Source organism: Polypterus senegalus, chromosome 1 (assembly GCF_016835505.1).
Source record: "Polypterus senegalus isolate Bchr_013 chromosome 1, ASM1683550v1, whole genome shotgun sequence".
NCBI classification, from domain to species: domain Eukaryota; kingdom Metazoa; phylum Chordata; class Cladistia; order Polypteriformes; family Polypteridae; genus Polypterus; species Polypterus senegalus.
Genome location: NC_053154.1, coordinates 333731737 through 333759697, shown reverse-complemented (window position 1 = coordinate 333759697; position 27961 = coordinate 333731737). Strand labels below are relative to the sequence as shown.

The window sequence follows — 27961 nt, the reverse complement described above, 5'->3', positions numbered from 1 at the left end:
GGTTGGCCCCTCGTTCCCACTTCTCTGTTTCTAAGCCGTGGACCCCCACTATGCCACAGAGGGCGGATCAGCGGCTTGCGGGTTCAGAGTTGCCTTAAACTGAAAACGCGTCTCTTGGGAGCCGTTCTGTGGGTGGCGTGGTGGCACAAGGAGCCCGGGGCTCACATCTTGGCATGGAGTTGCATGTTCTCCTCCTGCAGTCCATAGACACACGGGTTAGATGGAAGGGGTGAGCGCGCGCGCGCGCGCGTGTGTGTGTGTGTGTGTGTGTGCGCATTCACCACGTGATGGGCTGGCACGCTGTCCAAGTGTTGCTCCTGCCTGCCTTGCCCTGCGCAGGATAAGCGGGTTTGAAAATGGATGGTTTTGTAGTTACTAATAAGAATTTGTAAAATTCCCATCTTAAAGATAAAGCTGAGAAGTTGTAAATTAGGAAGTCGTACCTCATGGCGGACCCCCAAGTTCGGCCCCCCTTTCTGTTCTTTGTCATTTGTCAGGTCAGCTCCACAGCGCCCCTGTGTGGTGCCCTCTTACTTAACGTCCTGCAACACCTCAGATGTCCATCCAAGCTTAAAAAAGAATAAAAAATCAAACACAGAAACAGGGGGCTGAACGTCGCCCCCCAAGGACCCCCCCCCCCACACATATGCACAGGTTCAAATAGGCAAAGACAGCAGGAAAAAAATCCAAAAAACAATAGAAAGGAGAAGCTCGTAAAACAAAATTTCTCTTTAATTTGTAAGTGTCAACAGCAGTACAAAAGATGGAGTGATGGTGAAACGTTTTAGGAAAAGGAGGACACACTCTTGAGGTAAATGAGCTTCAACAGGCAGTCACTCCCCCCGAGGATCTCGACGCCCCGTCCGCTTACATCCACTGATTAGGAAACAAAACAAACGAAAATAAAAAAACAAGATGGCGTTACGTTACAATATGGTGAAAAAAAAAAACCCCAAAAAGTGAAGAGCGTCCCAAACGGCGGGCGAAGTCTCGATCGGGCGTGAATATCGATGAAGTACCACGAAGACAGAGGAGACGAGACTCCCAGACGTACCACTGGATTATTTCACCTTTAGTTTTACCTCACGTCAATACTGCACAGGAAACCAATGAGAGCCAAGCGACAAAGGAAAGGAAAGAAAATCGTAAAAACAAAACCCAAAAGGTGTGTTTTTTGTCAGGTAATCGACAGGTTGGTTGGTTGGTTTGTCTTTTTCTTTTATACAATAATAACATCCTTTAGCAAACAGCGGCCTTTTGTACGGTAGAAAGAAGAGTGTGAAGACACGTGTGATGGCGACCTCGAAGTTCAAAAAACTTTACACTGGACTGTACAGGAGATTCGGATAAACTATTTACATTTGTCAAAGCAGCAACAGACACGAGTCCACCTCATGGAGAGACGCCCAGACGGCGCCCCAGGGTCCGCACGCCGAGGCCAGTCGCCACAGGGGCTGTCCCGGACAGCAGACGCGCAGCAGCTAGCATGTCAGTCCAGCATGTCATGAATTGTGCCGATTAAATTAACACAGAAGACGACCTCACGAAAAAAACACATCACAGACAAATCTCCATGGCGCAAAGGAGCGGAGTTACAGTAACGGCGCAGCGGGCACGGCGGGCAGAGGGCCTCCCCAAACGTGACTATGCACTGGGCACACAGACCCGATGCCCACCTACTGAGCGGACCCTCCCGAACCCCTCAGCCACTTCTTGGTTCTTGGTGGTGCTCAGCGGCTCAACCAATCAGACAAACCAGACCTTCTTGGGAACTGACATACAAACTGGACCCTACTGGGCACCAGTGACCTGGCTATTCAGACCGACAAACCAAACGTTACTCGGTGCTCAGTGGCTCAGCCTGGACCCTACTGGCACCGGTCGCTCGGCTGTTCAGCCAATAATAATATCGGACCCTCCTAGACATGCCAGCCCTCAGCCACTCAGACTCACTGGACACTAACCAGTAGCTCAATCCCCCCCGAACGCATTTCAGACTGGACCCCGCCAGGCAAGTTGGCACTCATCCATACAGAGTGGATATTTACTTGGCATTCAGACCGGATTCTCCTGGGCTCTTTTCAGACTGGGCACGCAGTGGCACCGGCCTCTCACGCAGCCGATGCCACCCGCTGGCCAAGCCTGGACACGGGCAGCACGACCCCTCGGCTGGACAGCAGTGCAGAAATGAAGCGTCCCCGGGCGAGCGTAGCATCGACATGAGGTATCGCGACTTGTCAGTTTGAAGATGGAGCGACGAAGAGAGACGCACAACGAAAACACAAATTCCAACATAACTTATACTTCACTAAGGATTCTCGAACAAAAATAGAATTCCTATGTTATATTTACAAATCGAGACGCCAGCGGCAGACGGTGACGAGCTTCTCCGACTCTGTTTTGAGCTCCGGGTCTTTTTGTCGTTTCCTGATTGTCCTCGAAACTTTCTCATGTATTTCTTTATTCTTGTTATTATTTTTTTTTTTGTTAACTTAATTTTCATTTTGCGCCATCCGTTCACTTTAGAGCCGACTTGGGCTAATAAATACACAAGCGAGGCGTCTCGAGCCAAACGAGACGGACAGACAGACGCGTGCGCACAGAGCCTCGGGCAGGCAGCGGCCATCGCGTGAGCACAGGACCGGACGGAGCTAAAACAAAAGAGTTCACAGATAAATAAACAAAAAACGACAAACAGGAAATTAAAATAAAATAAAAAGGGTACCAATCGGGCAACTGTGAGGCAGACGCCCACATGAGTCCAAGCGGGAGACTTCACATTAGTCAGAAACGGTAAGAGACTCGACATCCAGTGCTTAGAGCGCTCACTCGTGCAATCGGCGCCATCTTCTCGCCGTACCTCCGTTAAGTTTTCCGTCCTTTAGTTTCTCGCCAGCCTGGCCTGGTCAGGTATGAACTAAAAACGAGAAGAGGGAACTCGGAAGAAGAGAAAAGTTAAGGGTGAGACGCAGACCGCCTCGCTAGACTTACGATTTGGGCTCATCTTACGTTTTGTTTTTTTTTAAAGTTTTGTTTTCGGTCGTCAAATCCACTTCTGAGATTCATTTATCGTTCTTAACTTACAGCGATTTTTCTTTTTTTTTTTGTACCGCCATTTTGTTTTTTCATTTGCTCTGCCATTTTGTTGGTTCTCTGTATGCTTGGTACAACTTTGTTCAATTTTTTTTTCTCTCTCACACATTTTATTTTTATCATTATCGAATTATTAAGCATGGTTGTTTCCCGCGACTCCATTTTGTGCCGCCATTTTAAGTGTCGGGGTATCCGGGATACGACAGGTGGTTGCCTGGAGTCACGCTGAAGGGGACGAAAATGACATCGTGGGAGTCGCCGTCCGAGATTGCGGATATTCAGAGCGACAGGCGTGCCGCTTGGTGTTTTGTTTCGTGACTTTGAGGCTCAAGTTAGCATTTTGCTTTTGACAGAACGGTCGACTGTTTTGCCTGACGTCAAACCCCAGCATTGATAACGTTTGTATTTCCCACACCTGCGTTATACTTTGGTTTTACGTTAAACGTTTATGTTACTTGGGCCTTTGACGATGCTGAACCCAATTCTCTAATCTATTTTTATGGATAAAGTTGTTTTGAAGCTGCAGAAAAAATGTTTGGCTCTTCTGGCGACATTATCTGCAATTTTGGGTTGATTTTCTTACTCACTGCCAGACAGACGGTGTAAAGGTCAGGCTCAGGTAGTTCCGGGTCGTCCGAGATTGCGGATACAAAATAACTGATGTTCGCGCGGAGCTTCGAGTTTCAGGTGTGATGCCGGTCAAACCAACTTCACGCTTTCAACTTCGCCGTTGATTTCTCGTTATTTGCCTTCTCAGTTTCGCCCCCTAGTGCCGGCCTACCACTTCCAAACCCTTGGGGCAGAACAACACCATTACTGGTGATGACCTGAGGTTGTGACCTGTGACATCATCGAGTTAACGCACGTTATGTTGTTCTGCAAACGAAGGGGGGAAATGGACCAGGAAAGTGAAACGCAGTTAAAACCAAACACAAGTGGAAACCAACAAGACGAAGGGAGGACAGTAAGATGGAACAACGCAGAAATTCAAGACGCAAATCCGCACGACGGATGACTTTTTTATATCCAAATTGCGGATGTCGAATGAATTGTCATTCCGCCATTTAAGGAGTCACCCTGGTGACATAAGACACGGTGACATTTAAGCCGCACCCATTTAACGGGAATCAAAACGTATGCAGAACAAAATAGTGTTGCGGCACAACATATTTGATGGTAAGTAAAGAATCTTTACGCTCTAAAAACATTGTAAAGATTTAGTAGCCACGCAGAAAAGTTTCAGAGTAATCGAGATTTCTATTCCCATGTAGACTTTTGCTCAATAAATTCTTTACCGAACATTAATGACATTTTTATCGGACATTTCGTGCATGTGGAGAATTCAATTTTGATGTCATTTTTTTGTAGCTAACTACTCTTTACAATTTTTGCTCCAATTTTGTACTCATTTCGGTTTGAATTTGGGGGCCACTATTGCCTTTACTGCCGCGATTGACTCCCAGTTACCGTGACATGCATTTCTCATCCGAAGTCGCGGATCATCACTGTTGACTTTCTGGTTATGACGCCATCTTTGTTTATGACTACGTCTCTTCTTCTGCTCCTCTACTCTTTTCTTTCTCCAAAAGCACAACACATCCCGATTATGGGAGATTCTGTCCCACCTAAGGAGACCAGAAGGAAGTCTGCGTTTGGTTCGGAGGCAGAAGATGAAAAGTAATCAGAAAAATGACCTGGAAGTTGGACGGCAAAAGTCAATTAAACCAAATAACAAAACCAAAACACAGCAGGGCCATGAAGCACACATGGAAGTGGAATCCACCGTTTCAGGTCGCTGACCCAGTTACGTCAAAGGCTGCGACTTCGGTAACGGCACTAGGAACAGCATACAAAGAACCTACAAAATGGTGGAGCCCATGAAAAAACAAAATGGTGTAGAAAAGACGCGGATACTCTGCCTCGCCTTTAAAATAAAATAATGAATCTCAGAAATGGAAACAATGAACAATGAAGGGAGAGGAAAATCTTCAAAAAAACGTTCTGAACAACGAACCCAAATCATAACGTCCAATCGAAAGAAACCTGGAAATGACTGGCGGCGGACAGAGTAAACAGCTGGTGCCCCCTTAGGGGATCCTCCAGATGTCGCACGGTGTGGGATCAAAGGTAGCTGCAAAGGGGTGACGCCCAAGGGAGCACATCCATCCCGCGGCGATTTAGTGACCATGACAACTTGCTGGTGCCACCCTGACCACCACCACCCCGAGGGTCGCGCTCAGCCAGACATTCCGCACATCGAGGTTTGGCCCGACACTCTGTTGCCCCCCAAACCCCCTTCAAGAATAAACTTTAAGACTTTTTTTCTATTGTTTCTCGTTTGTGCTGCCAGGATGCACAACGCCGTTAAGACTTTTGCTGCTGTTGGACCCTACGCCCCCCGGAACCCTGGAATGAGCTGTTAAGACGGCATGAGAGTGGGGACAGGTGCCGGACCACCGCTCGCTGCGCAGCTCGTCTTCAGATTCCCGAGCGCCGTCCTGTTCCACAAGAACGATTGTCTAAGACTCTGCAGTGTCTCTGTTAAGACGTTTGGAAGAAGAGTTTGGCACACGAGGAGTCTGATTCCGGAAAGAAAGAAAGAAAGAAAGAAAGAAAGAAAGAAAGAAAGAAAGAAAGAAAGAAAGAAGGTGGGCTGAGCTGGGAGCCGGAAGCCTGCCCTCCTCTCCGTTCCGCATGCTCGTTTCCTCGTATGTTTTGTTCGTTTCTTTTTTTTTTTTAAATAATTCAGATTAAAAACACATTCACAAGCTGTTGGCTAGCACAGCATACCTGAGTGAGAATATACAAGCCCATCAAAAAACAGTAAAACGTATCCCCCGCCCCGCCCCCCACGCCACGCGCCACTGTGCGTGGGCACACGCCCGTGTAAGTAAAAGGTAAGACTGTGAGAGAGCGACGGGTTCGCATTTAATGTTAGAATTCAAGTCCCGGCATCTGAAGGTCTGTAGGTAAAAACCTAAAACTTGAAAATGTCCATGAACGAAACAAACAACGTCCGTTTAAAAAATAAAAATAAAAGATTAAAACAATCAAACTGCTTCACGCTTTAGGAAACATTTAAGACCATTTTGCTGATGTGGAGCCACACAAGCATGCAGACTCGGTAAGAACATTTTCTGAAAACAAAAGGAAGAGTTTTTTTTTTTTCTTTTCTCTTTTTTCCGGTGTTTTCCTCACCCCTGTGTGAGCGGGTGAGCGAGTGGGCAGGCGGGCAGATGTGCCCCCTCCCCCCACCCCCACCTCAGTTGGCACTGACGGCCTCATGGGTTTCATTGTCACTGCTATAGTCCGACTTGGGGTCGTCCTCGTAATCCTCGTACATATCCATCTCGTCCTCGCCGTTCACCGTCTCGTTGCCCACCAGGCCACCGCCTTCCACCTTCATGCTGTAAGTGCTCTGGATGACGGGAATGGCAGGCTCAGGGCTCGCCGAGGTGCTCGAGCAGTCCGACGTCATCTGGGGGGAGGGTGTGGTGGTCGCCATGGTGATTGCCCCGGGATACACCACTCCGGCTGCTGTGCTGATTGGAATCTGCGGCTGCTGCCTAAAGGACAAAAGAATCTGCGTTAGAAATTTGGGGAGCAACATGCAACACGTCACCAGCCTGTGAGATGCCAGTCAGTCAGACAGAAACAACATGGAGCCCAAATCTGATTACTGCCATTAGGGTTACGTTACGTGGCTGGCTTTTATGTTTCATTAGACGTTCTTGCTTATTGCTTTCATTTCTTGGACTCTTGCATGTGTCCTCAGAACAGCAACACTAGTGAGACACACACACACACACACACACTGCTGTACAGAAATCAAGTTAGGGAAGGAAGACCAAAATGTTAAAGAAATTGTACGCATCATCGCTAGTTATGGTGCCAGTGTGCAGTAACATGCTGCATGTGGATTGGCAATGTCACTGAACAACGAGGACCTTAAAGGCCTATAATAGAGTTAAGACACCAGGGGGCGACAGAGTCAGGGATACCACAAGAAACTATTAGACGTAGTCAGGGCTGCCATCTGGCATTAGTGGGACAACGTAGTCAGGGATGCGATCAGGCTCTAGTGGGCAACTATCAGACACTAGAGGGCAACATAGCTAGGGATACCACCAGACAACAGAGGACAATGTAGCCATACATACCATCAGACATCAGAGTGGGACGTAGTCAGGGATACAATCAGGCATTAAGAGGGCAAAATAGTGAAACATACCATCACACACGAGAGGGCAACATAGTCAGGGGTACCACAACAAAACTATAAGAAGACGTAGTCAGGGATGCCATCTGGCATTAGTGGGACGACATAGTCAGGGATGCGATCAGGATCTAGAGGGCAACACAGGGAGATTTACCATCACACACCAGAGGGCAACATAGTCAGGGTTACCATCATACACTAGACAGCGACATAGTCAGGGATACCACCAGGCATTAGGGGGTCAGCGTAGTCAGGGATACTATCAGAATCTGAAAGGAGTCTGAATCAGGGAGACCACCAGACAGTAGAGGGCAACACAGTCAGGGGTACCATAAGAAACTAAAAGGCGATGTAGTCATGGATACCATCAGACACCAGAGTGGGATGTAGGCAGGGATACCATCAGACACCAGAGTGGGATGTAGGCAGGGATACCACCAGGCATTAGAGGGTTGACATTGTCATCTAACAGTAGAGGGTATCAAAGGGAAAATATCAGTAACCGAGTTCTGACATTAGAAGACCACATAGTCAGAGATACAATCAGACACCAGAGGATGACGAAGTCCATGAGATCATCAGACATTAGAGGGTAACGGTAACAGAGTGAAGACACTCGGAGGGCGACATGCTCAAGGCTTCCATTGCTTTGTAGAAAAACGGTTATTTGCGGTAAAGGAGGCTCAGGTTTTGAGGTGGGGTCAAGTTGTTCTGCTCACTGGTTATGGCGCCGGAGAGTAACAATGTGTGAATTTCACTGTAGTATGTACCCATTACAATGAGGGCCCTGTAAAGCAATAACAGAGATCGGACACTAGAGGGCGATGTAGTAAAGAACTCCATTGTTTTGAGGTAATCTCGTCTTTTAGGTGAGGAATCTACAAATTTCGAGGCCAGGTGTGCCCGCTCACTAATGATGGCACTAGAGAGTGGTGAGGTGTTGCATGGTGATTAGCACATACAAGTAAGAAGGTGGGACAATAAGGACCGTAGAAACCTGTAACAGAGCTCAGGCACTAGAGGGCGATGTTGCTGCCAGCTGGGTGTGTCATGAGTGGCAGAAGAGATTTTAGATGACAATGCATTTTCTACCCAAGAGCACCACCGGTAGCACTAGAGGGCAAGGTTGCCAACGTTATGGTCAGTAACAGAGTTCAGGCACTGGAGGGTGAGGTAGACAGAGACCACACACCAGATGAAGGTTAATAAGTCATTTCCTAGTAAGGAAGTAATTTCAGGTAAGGTGGATCAGCTCCCTAATGGCGGTGCAGGAGAATAACAAAGCATTGCAAGTGGATGAACACACGCGTACAGTAAGTAAGAATTTCAATGACCTATAAGCCAACCATATGCTCTACTGTCCTTACCCTGTTGGGGTCGCACTCCCTGCATTAGGTGTGAAGTCGAAACTTCACTGCACCCTGCACATGTGACACTAAGGACCTTGTAAACATATCTCTTCCCAGCTGGGGCCGCCACGATTGGTGAGAATCTAAGAATTAACGGTCTCACCTATTTTATGGGAGGGATGAGGGGTCCACCCTAATCACAATGCATCTCTCTCGGCTTTTGTCCTGGCAGATGACACTAGACTGACACCGTCGTGTATGGACAGCATAACAAGAACACAGACGTGACATGAAGTGACATGAAGTGACAGTTTACACACACTCCACGTCCATGGCGTGTGTTCAGTCCTCGCAGCCAGAATTAGCAGAGATAAACATCAGGATTGCAAACGGATTCCAAAGGAAAGGAGTCGGCCCTTCTTCTTTCAGAAGCTTTGACACAAAAAGGTTTTATGAAGTCCAAGGTAATCTTCTGTGAAAATAATCCTCTTTGTTATCCAGTTCTGTTTCTACTTCTTCAGTGGCTTACTTTCACCCTGCTCAGTTTCTTCTTATCCCCTCCATATTGAAGATCTTTTGCCAGTTCCCTCCAGTTTATTTTAGTGCTGCATTCTGCCTTTGCACTTCCTGGCGCCTACAGGACTCTCTCTTTTAAAGGTACCCATCACTCTTACCCATTTAATAGACTGGCAAAGAATATCTTGCTACTCAAAGCCCCTGCCTGCAGAGGGCGCTGGGCCACAGTTGAGCTTTAGAGCAGGGCAGCTGTGCCTGTTTATGAGGGAGGAGGTGTGGACCCCCCTAGTGGTCCCTTAGCCCCTGGGGTATCGCCCGCCACGGCTCATGCTGTAGAAATGTCAGCCTCTTCATTCCCAGAGATTTCTAGCAAAAGGAGGCGGAGTTTCTAGTTAAGCACTGATTGGCTAATTGTTCTGAAACAATACACAGTATTTGGCTTCAGAGATATTGGACACCATGTTGAGCAGGTCGGTTGTTGTGGCGCCCCCTTGTGTCCAGGTTCACAAACAGCAGGGCGTGGTAACACTATTTATATTGTTTCAGTACAATGACATAAATCCCACGGTCTCCGTACTGAATGTGCCAACCTGGGTAGGATTACTCTTACTGACTGACCATCACAGCTGGGGGTCACTCAAGACCCTGTGTCTAGCAGGATGAACCCTATTGAGGTCTTTGATGTTCTCTAAGGGGCCGCTAAGGGGTAACACGCTGTGCTCTCACAAAGGTCCCTTAGGAAGACAGCCACTCTGGTCCTCTCCAGCACACCTCAACAGTGAGAAAAACTGACAGAAACCCCCTGTGCCACTAGAGGGGGATGTTCTGCCCATATGTCACCCGAGACCCCCAAAAGTACCTACAGCAGTTTAAAAGAACTTGGTATGGAGTCGATTGGCAAATGTAGTGAAGGGAGGATGGAGTACAGGGAGAGCACGAGCACCGGGGTACACGGGGGTTACTGTGGTTTGGCCGGGCCACAAGGGCAGAGGCGTCTGGTATCTTTTTCGTTTGTCGTCCCCCTTCTGTTGCTAACCAAACCCCTTTTTATTATTACTGTGGACTCCTGTGTTGCTGTTTTGGGGTTCAAGGACAGCACCAGAGCGCCCTTGCAGTCCACACCTGAATACAACGTGGCCCCCGTGGAGCCAGAGCACTCTGACAGGACGGCCACCTCACGTCACTCACCACTACAAACGCGCCGAAGCCCCCACAGGCCCGACTTCACTGCAGCGACGCTCTCTGGCTTCCAGAACATCATCTCGACGTAATTTCATAATTTGCCGTCTGCCTTTGTTTTAATTTAATCAATTAGAACCATTATGCTTCACTTGAGGTTAAAGCAGTGTAATTTAGAGTTGCATTTTAAAACAGAGCTGCAATTAATTTCAACTGCGGCCAAATGTTTCTTATTAAAAACGCCAGGCTCTGGGTTTGTACGAGAGGAGTGGCCCGCTAATGAAAAACGGCATTCCGGTTGTGGGAAGCCATTGAGAAGACTCGCTGTGCCCCTCGTCGGGATGAAACTCCGACATTTAGAGCAGCCGTGAAAGCAAACCCACCCGTACAGTCTCTGGCCCTCCTGGCGCTGCCAGGCTCGGGGATGAACCCGCACTGTAAACACGGGTTCAAGGGAAAGCAAAGAGGGACGGACTGGAAATGAAAAAGACCCCCAGAGGTAACAGTAAATCAGAAGAGCACCGAGGGGCTCAGCTCAGGCGGGGATGTCACCTACCCCACAGTGAAGAACTGCCGCATCTCCTGCCGTCGGGATCGCATCATCTGCTTGTACTCGCCGATGCGCAGTTTCTTGCCGTCGATGATGCAGGTGCGCTTGGGCCGCGGCTTGTACTTGTAATTCGGGTATTTCTCTAAGTGGATCTTGCTGAGCCGGGCCTGCTCCTCATAGTAAGGCTGCTTCTCCTGGTTGGACATTGCTTTCCAGCGAGACCCTGCCAAGAAAAGAGAAAAAACGAGAAACATCAAAGATATGCAAAGATGGCTAAATCCGCACTCGCTAAACGAGGACCCCTTCTAATTAGTGGGTTTCGGCTCTTTCAGCCACCCCGTTGGTGCGGAAAATTTAGGCGTGCAGCCCTGCAATCTAAACAGGCAAAAAGTGGTGGCAAAAAGACTGTCAACGTGGCACTGGCATAGGATGCCACCCTTCCAGGAAGACAGTCCATTGACTGTATTGTGAAGTGGACACGTCCAGGGATGAAGTGTTAGGACACAACACGTAAAACTCACCTGACCTCGGTGGCATCACTCACTACCGATATCGAAACTGTCCACAGAAGAAATGGCGCTTCATGAAATGGGCGGCCACACACAAGCCTAAGACCACTAAGCGCAATCGATACCAAGGGTCAGCTGGAGTGGTGTAAAGCATGCCCGCCACCGTCATCGGTCTGGAGGGTATCCGGAGTCACCAACTGCCAGTCTGATAGACCAACTGGGGTTTGGCAGATGCCAGCAGAACACCACCTACCTGAAAGCAGGGTGCCCACTATAAAGTTTGGTGGAGGAGGACTAAGTGGTCAGGGGTGTTTAGGTGATGTGCCCTCATTCTTAACGCTACAGCAAATGATGACATTCTAGAGCATTGTGGGCCTCCACCTTTGTGCCAGCAGTTTGGTGAAGGCGCTTTGCTGTTTCAGGGTGACAAAGTGACATCCATTCACAATGTGACTGTCCTGCTCCGGGCCCTGAGCTCAGCTGTGCCGGACACCTTGGGGATGAATTGGAATGGCGATCCCCAACCGCACTAACACTATTGAGGCTGAAGGGAAGTGAATTTACAGGGCCATGTTGGAAACTGAAGTGGGGGCAAAGGAGGGGGGTACCTCCTTATTAGTGGTGCAGAAGCCATTTGGAGCCGTCATAAAATACAATTCAGGGAAGACGGGCAATTCCCCCCCTCCCAGGCCACACCCATGTTATTGAACATGGGTTTGGGAATGAGCTGCTCCAAATGAGGTTGAGGGGTCCATAATACTTTTGGACACACTTAATGATTTTTGGGGTTTTGGATGGGAGACCATTTAGGAAAAGCTTGGGTTGCTGCCGAAAGAGGAGTTTGCGAGGCCAGCAAGGGGGGCTTACCCTGCGGTCTGTGCATGGATCTCAATGTCCCAGTGCAGTGACTGGGACACTGTGGCTGTAAAGATGGCGCCGTCCTTTGAATGAGATGTAAAATTGGGGTCCTGACTCTCTGTGCTCATAAAAGACTTGTAAGAATTAGGATTTAATCTGGTGCCCACCACAGCCTTGTCCATTTTGTCCCATTAATCATCCCCTGTCTCTAATTGGCTGCCTCTCTCACCATTTCATGACCTAATACCTCGTGTGTGGTGAGCGCATTGGCGGAAAATGGCTGCCATTTTACCATTCAGGTAAAATGACAATATTCCTCACTACATCGTCCTCTAGTGTCTGAACCCTGCTGTAAGTCAACAATTGTTGCGTGTGTGCAGTCCAGTGACATTCTTACTTGCATGTGCCGATCAGCATACCACATGTTGCCGCTCTCCAGCACTATTACCTCAAAACTTCTGTCTGTTACTTAGAGGCCGTAACCCCATCCACTAGGGGGCACACTGCCTTCGAGGTACAGTGTTGACCTGTAATTGGAGCTGATAATCCAGGCCATTAGGGGGCACACTGCCATCTTAGAAAAGTTTTGTGCTGTTATTACATTTACCGCATATTCTCACGTATAAGTCGGGTCTTTCAACCCGAAAAATCGATCATAAAATCAGACCCTAACTTATATGCGCCTGTTCAAAAATCCATCCATCCATTATCCAACCCACCATATCCTAACTACTGGGTCACGGGGGTCTGCTAGAGCCAATCCCAACCAACACAGGGCGCAAGGCAGGAAACAAACCCTGGGCAGGGCGCCAGTCCACTGCAGGGCACACCCACATGCTAAGCACGCACCATGGACAATTTAGGATTGCCAATACACCTAACCTGCATGTCATTGGACTGTGGGAGGAAACCCACGCAGACACGGGGAGAACAAGCAACCTCCACGCAGGGGGGACCCGGGATGCGAACCCAGGTCTCCTAACTGTGAGGCAGCAGCGCTACCCACTGTGCCACCATACCACCCCTATATAAATGTAATTATTATTATTATATATTTCAGTTTTGCATTGCTGTTTTATTTTTTCAGCATTATTTTATTTACTGCAGGCCCACAGGGCTCTGTTGCCATGTCACATGGCCTGGCATGATGTCATTCCCTGGCCGTGCTTGTCATGTGATTGTCACCCTTGCATGTCGGCTCTACTCTGCACAATATCTTCAGAAAAAATGTGGGCAGCAAAACCAGCTTTAGTTTGTGGACATGCATGACGGGATCAGACAGCAACAATCAAGAAAGGAAACGGGACAGTCTGCCCTGGCACTGCGACTGCCACCCTGTGGAATGATCCAGATCAGTTGAGTTAGAAGAACTCGATTCTCATTGCAGGGAAACTCGACACACCGGTGAGAAACTACAGTCACATGACCAATGGGTAGCCAATGAATGAGGACCTCATGCTGGGCTTTCATTCCCTATGAGCTGTCTGACACCATCAGAAAAACTGGGTACAGGGTGACAGGACTCCACAGACCTCGGCCTTCCTGCATCTACGGTCCGCTGTTATTAAGAGAATTGCTGCTCATGAAAGTGTCAACAAGGATGTGGTGTGAAGAATCAAATAGATCAGCAGACTCCAGGAGGGATTGTCCAAGCTGCTGACAAAATTCCAGAGAGCTTAAAGGTGACCTGGAGTGAGCCAGAAGGGGTGAAGGGGCAGAAGGACCCTCCAAACATCCACAGGCACCACTACTAGCCACTTACTAGCTTTGAACAAAACAAAATAGTTCTGTGGACCAAAACCAGCAACAAAATGAAGCTGAGGAGGAAAAGACCCGTCAAGCATGGAGGAGGGTCCACAGTGCGGTGGGCTGCTTTGCTGCCTCCACTATCGGAGGCCTTAAACGTTTCTGGGAGTTTCACAACATCCAAGGATTAGCCGAGTGGTTTTAGAGCGGAATGTGCTACCCGGTGTCAGAAATCAAGATGTGGGTTGTCACACACGTGCGCATGGGAGGCCGCAAAAGGGCCTGAATAATGGCAGTTCCACACCAGACCAGGGGGTGGCGAGCTGCACTGACTTTCTCTCTCGATCTTCTGCAGACCGTTCACGGGAAATCTCATCCAGTGCCAGCGCCCACGACAGCATCACTTCCGGTCCCGATGATGTCACCTCCAGCCTCGGCCTTTAAAGCTGCCATTTTGACATCACCTCACCTAAATCCGTTCTGTTTTGGATTCTGACCTGTGAACAACACAACCTGTGGACCCATTTGCAGCCAGGGCATGATATACGGGTGGCTGCTCCAAACGTTTGACGTCCACGATTCATTTTTGTGACAGGGTCAAAGATCAGGAGGTTTCTCCAGAAGGACAAAGACCCAAAACAGACAACCAAAAGGAGAAAAGGAAAAAACGAGACTACGTGAACACGAGCCCTGATCACAACCTGTAGGAACAAATTGGGAAAGGACCAGCAGAAAGGGACAAGAAGCTTCTAGATGGGGACAAGAAAGGAACTACAAGGCTAATCCAAGGCTTTTCATGATCCTCAGGTGTGGTCCTCATGTTCTTCTACGTGTTACATGTAACTGACATGTGAAGTGTTGTATTTCTTTCTGGAGGTGAGGTGGCTCCGCTCTCAAATGACCGGTGACATGTCAGTCAACTCAACGAGATCCCATAAAGCACAACTGCTGCACTTTAACTCTTTGATGGCTGAATATTTTTTCCAAAAAAACGTAAACCAACACAAAACATCCGCTGCTGTTGGTGCCTGTTGGTCTGTGGCAGCAGTGGCTGTGTGGGGTGGCTTGATGGCCGGCAGGAATGCACAAAGGACCAGCTGCCTGCCCGTCTTCATGGCGCAGGTGACAGTGTGACACAATCTGGTTTGTGCCTCTTTGTCATCGTAAGTCCAAGGCGATCTCTGCCTGCCGTAGGCGCCTCAGCTACACAAACACGTTCAGTGCCTGTGGACCCATCAGCTGAGGCTCGTACCTCACTGTTTGTTTCCGACCTCCAGATCACTCGCATCAAGATCGCAGAGTCTGATTTGACGATATTACGCAAAACGTCGCCCGTGCAGTATTTCACTTTGCGCGTTCACTTTGGTCTCTCGGCAGATGTCGATGTCCTTTTAGAGCTTGTTTGTTTGCTCTTCGGGAGTCGAGATCAAACCAACGAAGCTAACGTTCCTTCTAAAACAGAACAGCTGAATGCCATCTTCTAGCCTTGAACTTCGACGAAAGTCGACATCCGCCCTGAAAAGAGTTCATGGAAGTGGGCCCCCTACTGGCCAAGGTTATCAGTTGTAATTACAGCACAGAACCTCACCGTGTTGATGGATTGCCTCCCACTGGCCGAGATTATCAGCTGTAATTACAGATCAAGCCTGCAGCTCAATCAATGGCAGGGGTGTCCCCTTAGCGACTGGGGTCGGAGGTGAGGTGGCTCCACTCGCCGACGATGGTGATGATGGAGAGTGTTGACGGGTTTTGTGCCGATTAGCACAACTCTGTGTGCGGGACAACAAGGACCTGGTAAACCCAATAAAGCACAAGACTGCTGATGAGGTTATTAGAAATAAAGTTGATGCATTAGGATTTAATGTCAAGACGGAGGTAAAGAATTTAGGGGTAACTGTTGACTGTAACCTGAATTTTAATTCACATATTAATCAGATGCCTCGCAGTTAGGGGACCCTTAAGGGTTCGCTTCCCGGGTCCTCCCTGCGTGGAGTTTGCATGTTCTCCCCGTGTCTGCGTGGGTTTCCTCGCACAGTCCAAAGACATGCCGGTTTGGCGATTGGCGATTTTAAATTGGTCCTAGTGTGTGCACCCTGCGGTGGGTTGGCACCCTGCCCGGGATTGGTTACTGCCTTGTGCCCTGTGTTGGCTGGGATTGGCTCCAGCAGACCCCCGTGACCCTGTGTTCGGATTCAGCGGGTTGGAAAATGGATGGATGGATGGATATTAATCAGATCACTAGGGCAGCATTTTTTCACTTAAGAAATATAACAAAAGTTAGACCTCTTATATCATTGAAAGATGCTGAGAAATTAATTCACATTTTTGATTTCAGTCGACTAGGTTACTGTAACGCACTCCCCTCAGGACCACCAAAAAAAGACATCAATCAGTGACAACGAGTGCAGAATGCAGCTGCTAGAATCCTAACTAGGAAAAGAAAATCCGAGCCCATCACACCAGTCCTGGCGTCACTACACTGGTTACCTGTGTCATTCAGAACTGAGTTTAAAATCCTGCTTATGGTTTACAAAGCCTTCAATAATCTGCTCCATCGTATATCTCAGAATGTCCGTCACCTTTCACTTCAAATTGTAACCTTAGATCTTCAAATGATTGTCTGCTTAGAATTCCAAGAGCTAAACTTAAAAGAAGTGGTGAGGCGGGCTGGCGGCCTTCTGCTGTTATGCACCTCAAATCTGGAAGAGCCTGTCAATAGGAATTCACCAGGCTGATACGGTGGAGCTCTTTAAAAAACTGCTAAAAACTCGTTACTGTAACATGGCTCTCTCATAACTTCATTTTAGTTGAATCCTGATGCTCTGCATATTCAATTAATTATCATTAAAATTCATGGTGGCTCTAAAATCCGTACTGACCCCTACTCTCTCGTCCGTTTTCTTTTTCCGGTTTTCTGTGGCACCACCACCTGATCAAAGCACCGTGATGTCCCTCCATTGATGGATTAAAGGCCAGAAGTCTACATGACCGTCATCATCAAGTCCTTCCATGAGAACCCTGAACACCATGAGGACTGATTGTGAGGTCATTTATGTTAGGTAGAATGCCTAGAGGGGGCTGGGTGGTCTCGTGGCCTCAGGACCCCCTGCAGATTTTATTTTTTCTCCAGCCGTCTGGAGTTTTTTTGTTTTTTCTGTCCTCCCTGGCCATCGGACCACTTTACTCTTATTCTATGTTAATTAGTCTTATTTTAATTCTTACTTTGTCTTTTTTTCTCTTTCTTCATCATGTAAAGCACTTTGAGCTCCATTATTTGTATGAAAATGTGCGACAGAAAGAAATGCTGTTGTTGTTGCCCTTTAACAGAAGTGTGCCCCCTACTGGTTACTGGTTGTAATTACAGCACACAAATTGACCTTAATGGCGGTGTGTGTCACTTAGTGGATGAGATTCAATAAAGGCACTAAAACCCTGATGATCAAAAACTCTCCCCGTTCCAATCACTTGTGAAGATATCGGACACATCCGACCCAAACGGAGATGCGGACCACAACTGTAAAGGCGGCACCGGGGTGAAAGGTGCTATACTGGCAGCGGCAAGCAAGAGGAAGCAGGTGGTGTCCCGCAGGAGAGACTCTGGGGTGGGAGGCCGCCCCGAGCTGTTTATGCGAACACCGCTGACATGTTTGGAATTCAAGGAGCGTCTCTTGTCGTTTATTCCTCGGCGTTTTCAGGAATGTTATTTGTACAAAGTAAGCAGACCTACAAGCGGCCTGCAAGTGGAAAAAAAAGGTACAAAGGAAGTCATAACGGCTCGGCTTTTAGAGACTCTTGGCTGTTTTGTGTAAATATCCACGCAAATGGGGACGCATCTGGATTTAGGAACAGGCGAGGCGATGCCGCGATGGCATTCTCACGTTGTTTATAAAGTTTTCTCTAAACACATTTCTTTTTGTTTTTACAGGAAGTGCATTTGCACATCACCGTGTAAGCAGGCATCCACAGCTGTGTTATTCAAATCGCAAAAACAAAAGGTCCCTGTGGATGGACACCATGTGCGTCACGAGGCAGACGCGCTCAAGAGCTCCCATCTTGAGGTCAGGGAGGTGGCATTGCCAGGTGACTATCCCAACCATCACGGGATGTAAATGGACTGACGGAGGTGCCCGTCCCTGCCATCCATCAGGCACCTTGTCCCTCATTTGTTTCCTGATCCGTCTCATGAATGGCGCTCTGTATTTCTAGCACTTTGTTAGATGTGCCAAGACGCACATGTATGGGAAATTAAAAAGGCCATTGAATGATCACCGCCATCCTGTCAGGAGCCTCAAGACAAATATCGAGCTCAGAGTCAGCAGACAGCTCGTGGTGCCCCCCAGTGCCCATCCCATGCCCCAAATTCATTTCAGTGCCACACCACATTTGACATACAATTTGTTGGTGCTGAGTTTGGAGATTTCCAGGTAAGGAAGACAGAAGTTTTGAAGTCAGGTGGACCTTTTAACCCATCGTGGCGCTCGCTAATCATGACACTGGAGAGCGGGCAGGTGTGGCACGTTCAGTAGCCCGGGCAAGTCAGAACTTCACCAGACTCTGTACAATCAGGACTCTTAGAAAACTATAAAGCTGCACTTTAATAGAAGTGTGCCCCCTATTGGCCAAGGTTATTACCGTATATACTCGTGGTTAAGTCGGGGCTTGATTTTATAGTATAATTTCCGGTATTTTATATAATCGTTCGTATTGGTCGAATGTGGAAAACTGACGCTATTGGTCCAAGAGATTATGATATGCTAATGCCCACCTGGGAGAGGAACCACAGAGCACACGGCCTTTTGTGCCTACGTGACCACGCGGTAATTAATACCCAAACTATTCTGAAGTGACGTTTGCACTGATTTGTGTTTTTTGCATCTCACTCCCTCAAACACCTTTATCATAAGAGCATCCCTTATCTATGATGGAGCGTTCGATCAGAAGAAAATATGAAGCTGGTTTTAAATTAAACGCCGTTGAAGTAGCTAAAGAAACTGGTAACTGCGCTGCTGCAACCAAATTCAATGTGTTTGAGAAACTGATGCGAGATCGGAGGAGGCAAGAAGATGTAAAAAAAAAAAAATGTAAGTGTCGCATTTTTGAACAGTGCCCAGTGGTGGGCTGGCACCCTGCCCGGGGTTTGCTTCCTGCCTTGCGCCCTGTGTTGGCTGGGATTGGCTACAGCAGACCCCTGTGACCCAATGGATGGATGGATTTTTGAATAGGTGCATAAGTTAGGGTCTGATTTTATGAACGATTTTTGGGGTTGACTTATACGCGAGTATATGCGGTAAATGTAATAACAGCACAAAGCTTTACCAAGATGGCAGTGTGCCCCCTAATGGCCTGGATTATCAGCTCACATTACAGGACAACACTGTACCTTGAAGGCAGTGTGCCCCCTAGTGGCTGGGGTTACGGCCTCTAAGTAAGAGACAGAAGTTCTGAGGTGAGGAAGTTCTACCTACTAATAATAGTGCTGGGGAGCGACAACATGTGGTATGCTGATCAGCACATGCAGGTAAGAATGTCACTGGACTGCACACACGCAACAGCAGGGTTCAGACACTAGAGGGCGATGTAGTGAGGAATACGGTCATTTTAAGGTAAGGTTGTTGTTTCAGGGAAAGAAAACAGACATTGTGTGATAAGGCAGCTCAAGTAGCAGGTCGTGTGGCACAGGCTTTGGACTTCAAACCCTGAGGTTGTGGCTTCAAATCCTGCCACTGACACCAGTGTGTGACACTAAGCAAGTCACTTCACCTGCCTGTCCTCCAATTGGAAACAGAAAAGAAACTGAACCAATTGTGTCTGAAATGCTGGATAAAGGCGTCGGCCAAATAAATAAATGTAAACTGGCCTATAACAAAGTTCAGACACTAGAGGGTGACATTAAAAGAGTTCGTCACTAGAGGGCGATGTACTCAGATAGCTTCAGAATGTACCTCACCTTCAGGACGATGTAGTCAGGGATACACCGTCAGTGTGAGAGCTCAGAGGGTGATGTAGTCGGGGATGCCAAGAGTGACAGAGTTCAGACACTAGAGGGCAAATTAACCAGGGGTACCATCTGTGACACGGTTTGTAGACAAAAGCACCATCAGTAAGTTAGCTCAACTAGTCTAAAACAGAGGCGAAACACTAGAGGGCGATGAACCCGTGAATACCATTACCTTAAGGCAGGATAGTCAATCCAGGTCAAGAAGGTACAAGTCTGAAGGTCACATCATTTTAATGACGCTGGAATTTGCTGACATGTTGCGTGCTGATCAGCACATTCAAGTAAACTTCACTGTTGTCTGCACTCAGGACAATATGGACCCCTAGGCAATGTGCCTTGTAGATTATTTAAATGCAGTGCATTTGTTACGGCTGTTGTTTCATTTTTAGCTCCTGTTATTATTTATTGTTACATAGTTCAAATTATTACTATGTTTTCACTTACCTATTATTTGTGAATTTATTGTATAGTATAGTTATCAGTATTGCGCTGGTACTGGGTTTATGTATTTGTTGCACCACAGCCCTGAAGAACGTTATTTCATGCCACTGTATACTGCAATATGGTGAATGGCTGGCATGACATTAAAGGCACTTGACATGACTTGATCAAGGGTACCAACACTAAGAGCTCAGACACTAGCGGGCGATGTGGTCACGGACGCCTTCATTAAGAGAGCTCAGACACTAGAGGGCGATGTGGTCACGGACATCATGATTAAAATGGCTGATACTAGAGAACATTAGAAAAAGTTTGATGAGAACAGACACAACAGAGTCAGCCTGTCTTATCCACCTAATTCCTCCAAAATAATATCAAGTGCCATTTTATATCTCCGTAGAGTCCTACTAGAGGTTGATGTAATCAGGGGTCCAATCATTGAGAGAGCTCAGACACTAGAGGGCGACGTAGCCGCATACACTGTCAGTTCATCGTTATTTCAGATAAGGAAGACAGAAGTGTGGAGGTCTGGTAGAGGTACTCACTAATGAGTGGTGACATTTTCCATGTTAATTGGAACATAACAAGTAAGAATTTCACTCTACTCTGTATAGGATCCTATACACTTGTAACAAAGTTCAAACACTAGAGGGCGATGGAGACAGGGATGCCATCAGAAACAGATTTCAGACACCAGAGGGTGATGTTGTTTAAAGGTTATTCTTATGGAGGACAGAAGGTAGGCCTGGGCGCTAATCTTGGCAGCAGAGAGTGGCATCATGTTGCCTGTCGGTCAGACTGACTGACTCCCTCACTATTTACCGTTTAGTAAAAAGCTGAAATTTCGCAACATGGTTCATCGAGGACAGTAGGCATCCACTAAGAAAGACATTTAGATATATTGATATTCAGGGGTAAAACCCTGAAAACACTGAATAAATACATTTAAACCAAATAAATATTTTGACAGATGTGACCAGAATTTGGTGGTGTTGTAGAAAAAAGAAAATTATTGTTGATACTTGTTGTTACGAATGCTCTAGCGAGTACACGCTGCATCCCCTTTTTGCCATATGTGCTGACGGAGATCACACGGAGAAATGGGGCGGAGCCAGTTTACGCAAATTAAAGGACAACTGCAAAAAGGAAGTGAAAGGAACCAAGATGGGCGAAGCTCGAAGAAGATACGTTGAGCAAGCGCTATAATGGGTGGCTGTGAGCGTCCTCAATTTCACACAACTGATCCCGTAAGAAAGGTCTGTTTCTTATATACCAGCTGTCCTCCGTGGCTCCTCCTGCTTACTAGTTTAAAAATCAATAAAAAATTTAAAAAGTGTATAACTCTGGCCAAGTGGAAGGTAGGCACTCTCTGACGTCAAACATTGGCACTGTATCTGATGGTGTTCAGATATGACGGGAGAGCGTCCCCCGCCTGGGGAGAAGAGCACGTGGCCGTGATAGCTCTGCCAATCAGCATCCACCCTCTAAAACACACGTCTTTCAAAAACATGAAAATGTACTCCTTGACAATCTGTAGATGATAATGTCTGTTGAACGAACGGGTTTCACTAGCTAAGCGGAGGCGAGGTGCACTCCAACACGTGGCGAGAGGGAGATCGACTGGAACGGAGGCTGGCGTGAGAGTATGGATGGCCGCGCCCCTCCGCATGTCTCTCTAATTAGTGTGAATATATGGCTCCTGCAACTGAACTATGATTCTTAGTGCGATGAGAGGAGTCGCAAAATCAACTGGAATGTTTGCGCAAATTATAGAAAAAAAAAACGATCTAAATCCGTGAAGTAGTTCTCTCATTCGCTCGCTAAGCAGGTGCGCTCCAACACGTGGCGAGAGGTGGAGCGATTCGAATGGAGGCTGGCGTGTGAGTGAGGGAGGAGGGCCCCGCCCAGCTACCTACTCCTGAGGTCACGCCTCCCCTGCCCTCGGCCCACAGCCTCTCTGTCTCGACTTCGCTCAAATAAATTGGTACTGCAAGCAAACTACGATACTTACTGTGATGACAGACGTCACAAAATCAACCATAATGTTGAAGCAAATTATAGAAAAGATCTAAATCCGTTAAGTAGTTCTCTCGTGAAAAGTGGACAGAGAGACAGACATTGGATTATATATATATATATATATATACATATACATATATACAGTAGAGATTACTCCCCCTCCACCCCCATCATCTTATCTGCTACCTTGTGAAAAAATGTCAGTGTGGGGACTACAATTCCCATCAGCCAGTGCGCTGCTCCAAATGGTTTTGTCAGCACTCCCACACTGAGAAATGCGGCATGTTGTCAAAGGTAGCAACTCCCAGCCACCTTTAAATAACAATGTCATCGTCTCGCTGGGTCACAGCTTCCACCTTACAGCTTATGTTGCATTTACAGAAGACGCTTGCCCCCCCACCCTGCTTATTTTAACGTGGACCCTTTCTGAGGAATGTGTTTTTAAAATTAGTGTGCAACAAAAAAGTAACGTATTGAAAAGGAAACTCTGCTGTTTAAGTAATCATTACCTTCTGTGATCTTACGAGATTCAGGCAGCTATGGCACTAAAACAGACGTCACACTTACAGTTCTGTCACTAACACTGGGGGCACACGTGCGGTGGCTGAGAGGAGAGGGGCACACCTGCAGGCCCTAAGCCGTCTTTGACCTGTGCCCAGCGTTATCATCCTGATGCACTCGGTCAAACGTGCACAACTCTGTCCACCATATGTGACACTAAATCTGAGAGAAACTGATTATGTGGCATAGCCTTGCGTTTTTGAAAAAGCCAACGCTGCTGTCTACAGACGTCACACTTACAGTACTGTCACTAACACGGGGGCACACATGCGGTGGATTTTTACTGAATCAGCCCGCAATCTCGGAGTTCTCTTCTACTCTAGCATGTCATTTAAAGCGCACATTACAAAGATGTCCAAATCAAGTTTCATCCATCTTAAAAATGTTGGGAAATTAAGGCGCTTTCTAAATAAACAGGATTCTGAGAAATTAATTCCTGCATTTATCTCTAGTAGGATTGACTACTGCAATGTGATGTTCACTGGATGTTCAGACTGTTCTTTATTCAGCCTCCAGTTAATCCAAAATGCTGCTGCAAGAATTATTACAAGAACAAGAAAATACAAACACATAACTCCTGTTCTTAAATCCTTACACTGGCGCCCGGTTAAGTTTAGGGAAGATTTCAAAATCCTCCTTTTAACATATAAAGCATTAAATGGCCGAGGTCCGGCTTACTTGTCTGAACTTATCATGACTTACAAACCGGAGCGCACATTAAGATCTCAAGATGCCGGTCTGCTTAGGATTCCAAGGATTAATAAAATAACAGTGGGAGGTTGAGCTTTTAGTTACAGGACCCCCAAACTGTGGAGTGGTCTGCCTGCTACTATAAGAGATGCCCCTTCGGTCTCAACTTTTAAATCTCACGACATCAGTTTAGCACACCCTGACTAGAGCTGCTGATTAACTGTGCAGACTGCATCTCTGTTGTTGGTCATTAGCACTAAAACAGAAGCAACATGAGAGTTAGAATTTGATACTGACCCTCACCAGTTCTGTTTCTCTTCTCGGTACTCAAATGTGCCACTTGGTGCCACGACCCACCTGCCAAGCTGTTTTGCCTGCCTACACACAGCTGTACTTATCAATAGCACCTGATGACCCCGACTCTCTCGATTCACTAACACAATGTCTTACTGGTATTTCTGAATGGATGAATAGTAACTTTCTCAAACTAAATAAAGAGAAAACTGAAATTTTAGTAATTGGCAATAATGGATTCAATGAGGTTATCAGAAATAAACTTGATGCATTAGGATTAAAAGTTAAGACGGAAGTTAAAAACTTTGGGGTAACTGTTGACTGTAATCTGAATTTTAAATTGCATATTAATCAGATCATTAGGGCAGCATTTTTTCACTTAAGAAACATAAGTAAAGTTAGACCTCTTATATCACTGAAAGATGCTGAGAAATGAGTTCACGCGTTTGTTTTCAGTCGACTAGATTATTGTAACACACTCCTCTCAGGACCACCCAAAAAGACATAAATCAGTGACAACGAGTGCAGAATGCAGCTGCTAGAATCCTAACCAGGAAAAGAAAATCCAAGCACATCTCTCCAGTTTTAATGTCACTACACTGGTTACCTGTGTCATTCAGGATTGACTTTAAAATAGTGCTTATGGTTTATAAAGCCTTAAATAATCTGCTCCATCTTATATATCAGAATGTCTGACACATTATATTCCATATCGTAACCTCAGATCTTCAAATGAGTGTCTCCTTAGAATTCCAAAAGCTAAACTTAAAAGAAGTGGTGAGGCGGGCAGGCGCCCTTCTGCTGTTATGCACCTAAAATCTGGAATAGCCTGCCAATAGGAATTCACCAGGCTGATACAGTAGAGCACTTTAAAACACTGCTGAGAACACATTACTGTAACATGGCCTTCTCATAACTTCACTTTAACTTAATCCTGATACTCTGTATGTTCAATTCATCATAATAACTATTCATGGTGGCTCTAAAATCCGTACTGACCCCTACTCTCTCTTCTGTTTCTTTTTCCGGCCTGCGCCACCACCACCTACTCAAAGCTTCATGATGCTCCAACATTGATGGACTGAAAGCCAGAAGTCTACGTGACCATCATCATCAGGTCCTTCCATGAAAACCCTAAATCCAAAGAGGACTGTTTCACTAATGTTAGGTAGACTGCCCAGAGGGGACTGGTCAGGCGGTCTCGTGGTCTGGAATCCCTACTGATTTTATTTTTTTCTCCAGCTTTTGGAGTTTTTTTTTTTTTGTTTTTTCTGCCCACCCTGGCCATCGGACCTTACTTATTCTATGTTAATTAATGTTGACTTATGTTTATTTTTTATTGTGTCTTCTATTTTTCTATTCATTTTGTAAATCACGTTAAGCTACATTTTTTTGTATGAATATGTGCTCTATAAATAAATGTTGATTGATTGATTGATCTCTGATGGAGGATCGCAGGAATCATGAGAAAGAGGGGTCCCAGCTGGGGAATGGCCAAAGGGAGAGGCAGCTTGATGAATGAGGTCTCCAGAACTCTGAACAAATCCAAATCATATTATGGGATATCATCTACTGTTAAATTCTACTCCGTACTTGTAATATTTTTATTTTTATACTGTATTGAGGATTTGTTCTGTTCTGTGTATTGTATTGTATTGACCCCCTTGTTTTTGACACCCAATGCACGTCCAACCTACCTGGAAGGGGTCTTTCTTTGAACTGCCTTTCCCGAGGTTTCTTCCATTTTTTCCCTACAAGGGTTTTCTTGTCTTCTTAGAGAGTCAAGGCTGGGGGTCTGTCAGGTGGGCCTGTTAAAGCCCACTGCACCACTTCTTGTGTGATTTTGGGTTATACAACAAATAAATTATATTGTATTGTATTGTACCTGCATATCGTCAACCAATCAACGATCAGCGTTAAGCGATTTTTGAGGTTTAAACAACAAAAAGGAAATTAAAACAGAAGAAAAGGGAAAACAGACACACGTCGCAAATGCCACAATGGAGCAGAAGGAAGCGCCATTTTCTCAATTAGAGACGCTCATGTTCAGAATTCGATAATAAGACGACACGACGGTGCTTTTGGGTGAGCAGAAGTAATTCGATTAACATCCGATTAACCGATGGCGACATAACTGACCCAAAAATTGTCCCCGCTGACACGGCTTATAACACCCCTCCCCTAAAGTTTGTCCCCCCCTTGCCCGTCTTACCCAGGATTTTGCTGATATTGGAGTTGTGCATGTCCGGGAAGGCCTGCAGAATTTTCCGGCGCTCGTCTTTGGCCCAGACCATGAAGGCGTTCATTGGCCGCTTGATGTGGGGCTCGTTGCTGTTTCGTCCTCTCGACTCCCTGTACACTCTTGCCTCAGTCGTGCTGGCGCCTCCTGTTGGCCAACAATAATACTGTTGTAGTTTACCTGCAGAGCCATTCAGTGCTTTACTGCCTGGAAACACCAGAGTGAGAAGGAGAGAGACCAGTACAAACCATTAATGGTTAAGAAGGAAAGAAAGGGGGCCATCTTGCTCAGCGAAAAAAGCCTCACTCTGGACTGTCAAGTCTGTGCTGAGACGGGGGGCTTACAACCTGCTAGCAAACTGTGCGGTGGTGCCGGGTGCCCAGCAGGAGTGTGAGTGTCAGCAACTATCACGTTAAGGACGTCTCTCTTTAAAGACCACTATGCGACTGCTAGCCCATCATGGCATTGGTAGGACCCTGTAACCAATCACAGCACGCACACACACACACACACACACACAGGGGCTTTCTAACTAATGCCTGGACTTCCAGACTGCCACGGGCAGCCCTGAAGGCAACAGCGGCAAGGATGATGGGATTCCACACTGCCTCCATGCCCCCGTGCTTAAATGACATAAATTTTGTTTAGCACGCGCCAGCCGCCCAGGAGAAATTGATTTCACTTTGTACGTGCTTGACAGCCATGTTTATTGTGCAATGAAATGTGGTGTTGCGTTCATCTGACAGCATCCATCACGGCGGCCCAATCTGCTGACTGCCAGGCCAGATGAAGGCATTCATAACTCCGGCAGCGGCACGACAGGATCAGTGTGTTAATTTATGGGGCCTCCAGTGCCATCCCTTTACAAGTGACACTGATTCAGCAATTTCCTACGTACCTGCCGGACGGGGCGGTGGGGGCTCAACGGAGCAGCTCAGTGGTCTCATCTTGTCTCTGTACAGGACTGAGGGGCTAACGAGACGTCATGCACAGCAAAGAGTGCAGGGGCCTCAGTCACACTGGCACCAGGGCTTGTAGGTCTGCCCGGGGCGGCTGTGGGACTATGCAAAGCGGGTGAGTAAGAGACATACTACGCCAAGGATTTTGGGTAAAAATCGTACAGTCGGAGGCAGAATGGAGCACAGAGGCTGCGTTTGTGACACACCTGCTCCTCCACGCCAGCTCTCTGTCTTCATTGGACGCTACAACAACCACCTGAGGAAAGATGAAGACGAGAGGCCAGTGCCACAAACGAATCTGCCCTGGAATCGCACAACATGCCTACAGCAAAAGTCTGTGAAGCAAATGACCACCTGGCCTGCTGAACAAGCGGCAGTGAAACGAGTGGGCAAAATGAAGAGGCCTCGCCAATGCAGACACTTGGCTCTCAAGGCCTGCTGTCTGGCTATCGTGCGGTGTGGTCACCAGAGCCGGGTGTGTTTAAGTGCCACAATAAATGGCCTGAATGCAGAAGCACACGGCCGTGGCGTCAGCGGGGTGACCCTGTACAGTGGCTAGTTAGTCCATTTACCTCTATATAGCGCCCCTTCTTCACTTGGTATCGACTCAGAGCACACACACTGTCTTTCATGATGCCCCTCCATCACCATTGTCCTCTCTGCTTGGTTCAACAATATAAACAGTGACCACTTGGACGAATGGCTGCCATAAAACCTGCCTCTCCAAATGTCTGTGTGAAC

General features: G+C 47.1%; 1 protein-coding gene across 1 annotated transcript in view; it reads right to left on the bottom strand.

The window, feature by feature from the left end:
* Window positions 1–714: 714 nt before the first annotated feature.
* sox6 (SRY-box transcription factor 6) overlaps window positions 715–27961 on the bottom strand; it is a 146452-nt gene continuing 119205 nt past the window's right edge. The window contains exons 12-14 of the mRNA XM_039738734.1: window positions 26235–26408; window positions 10913–11129; window positions 715–6659 (exon numbers count right to left, since the gene is read on the bottom strand). Coding sequence (XP_039594668.1) covers window positions 6356–6659; window positions 10913–11129; window positions 26235–26408 — 695 coding nt within the window. The 3' untranslated portion in view covers window positions 715–6355. The remainder of the gene's footprint in view (window positions 6660–10912; window positions 11130–26234; window positions 26409–27961) is intronic.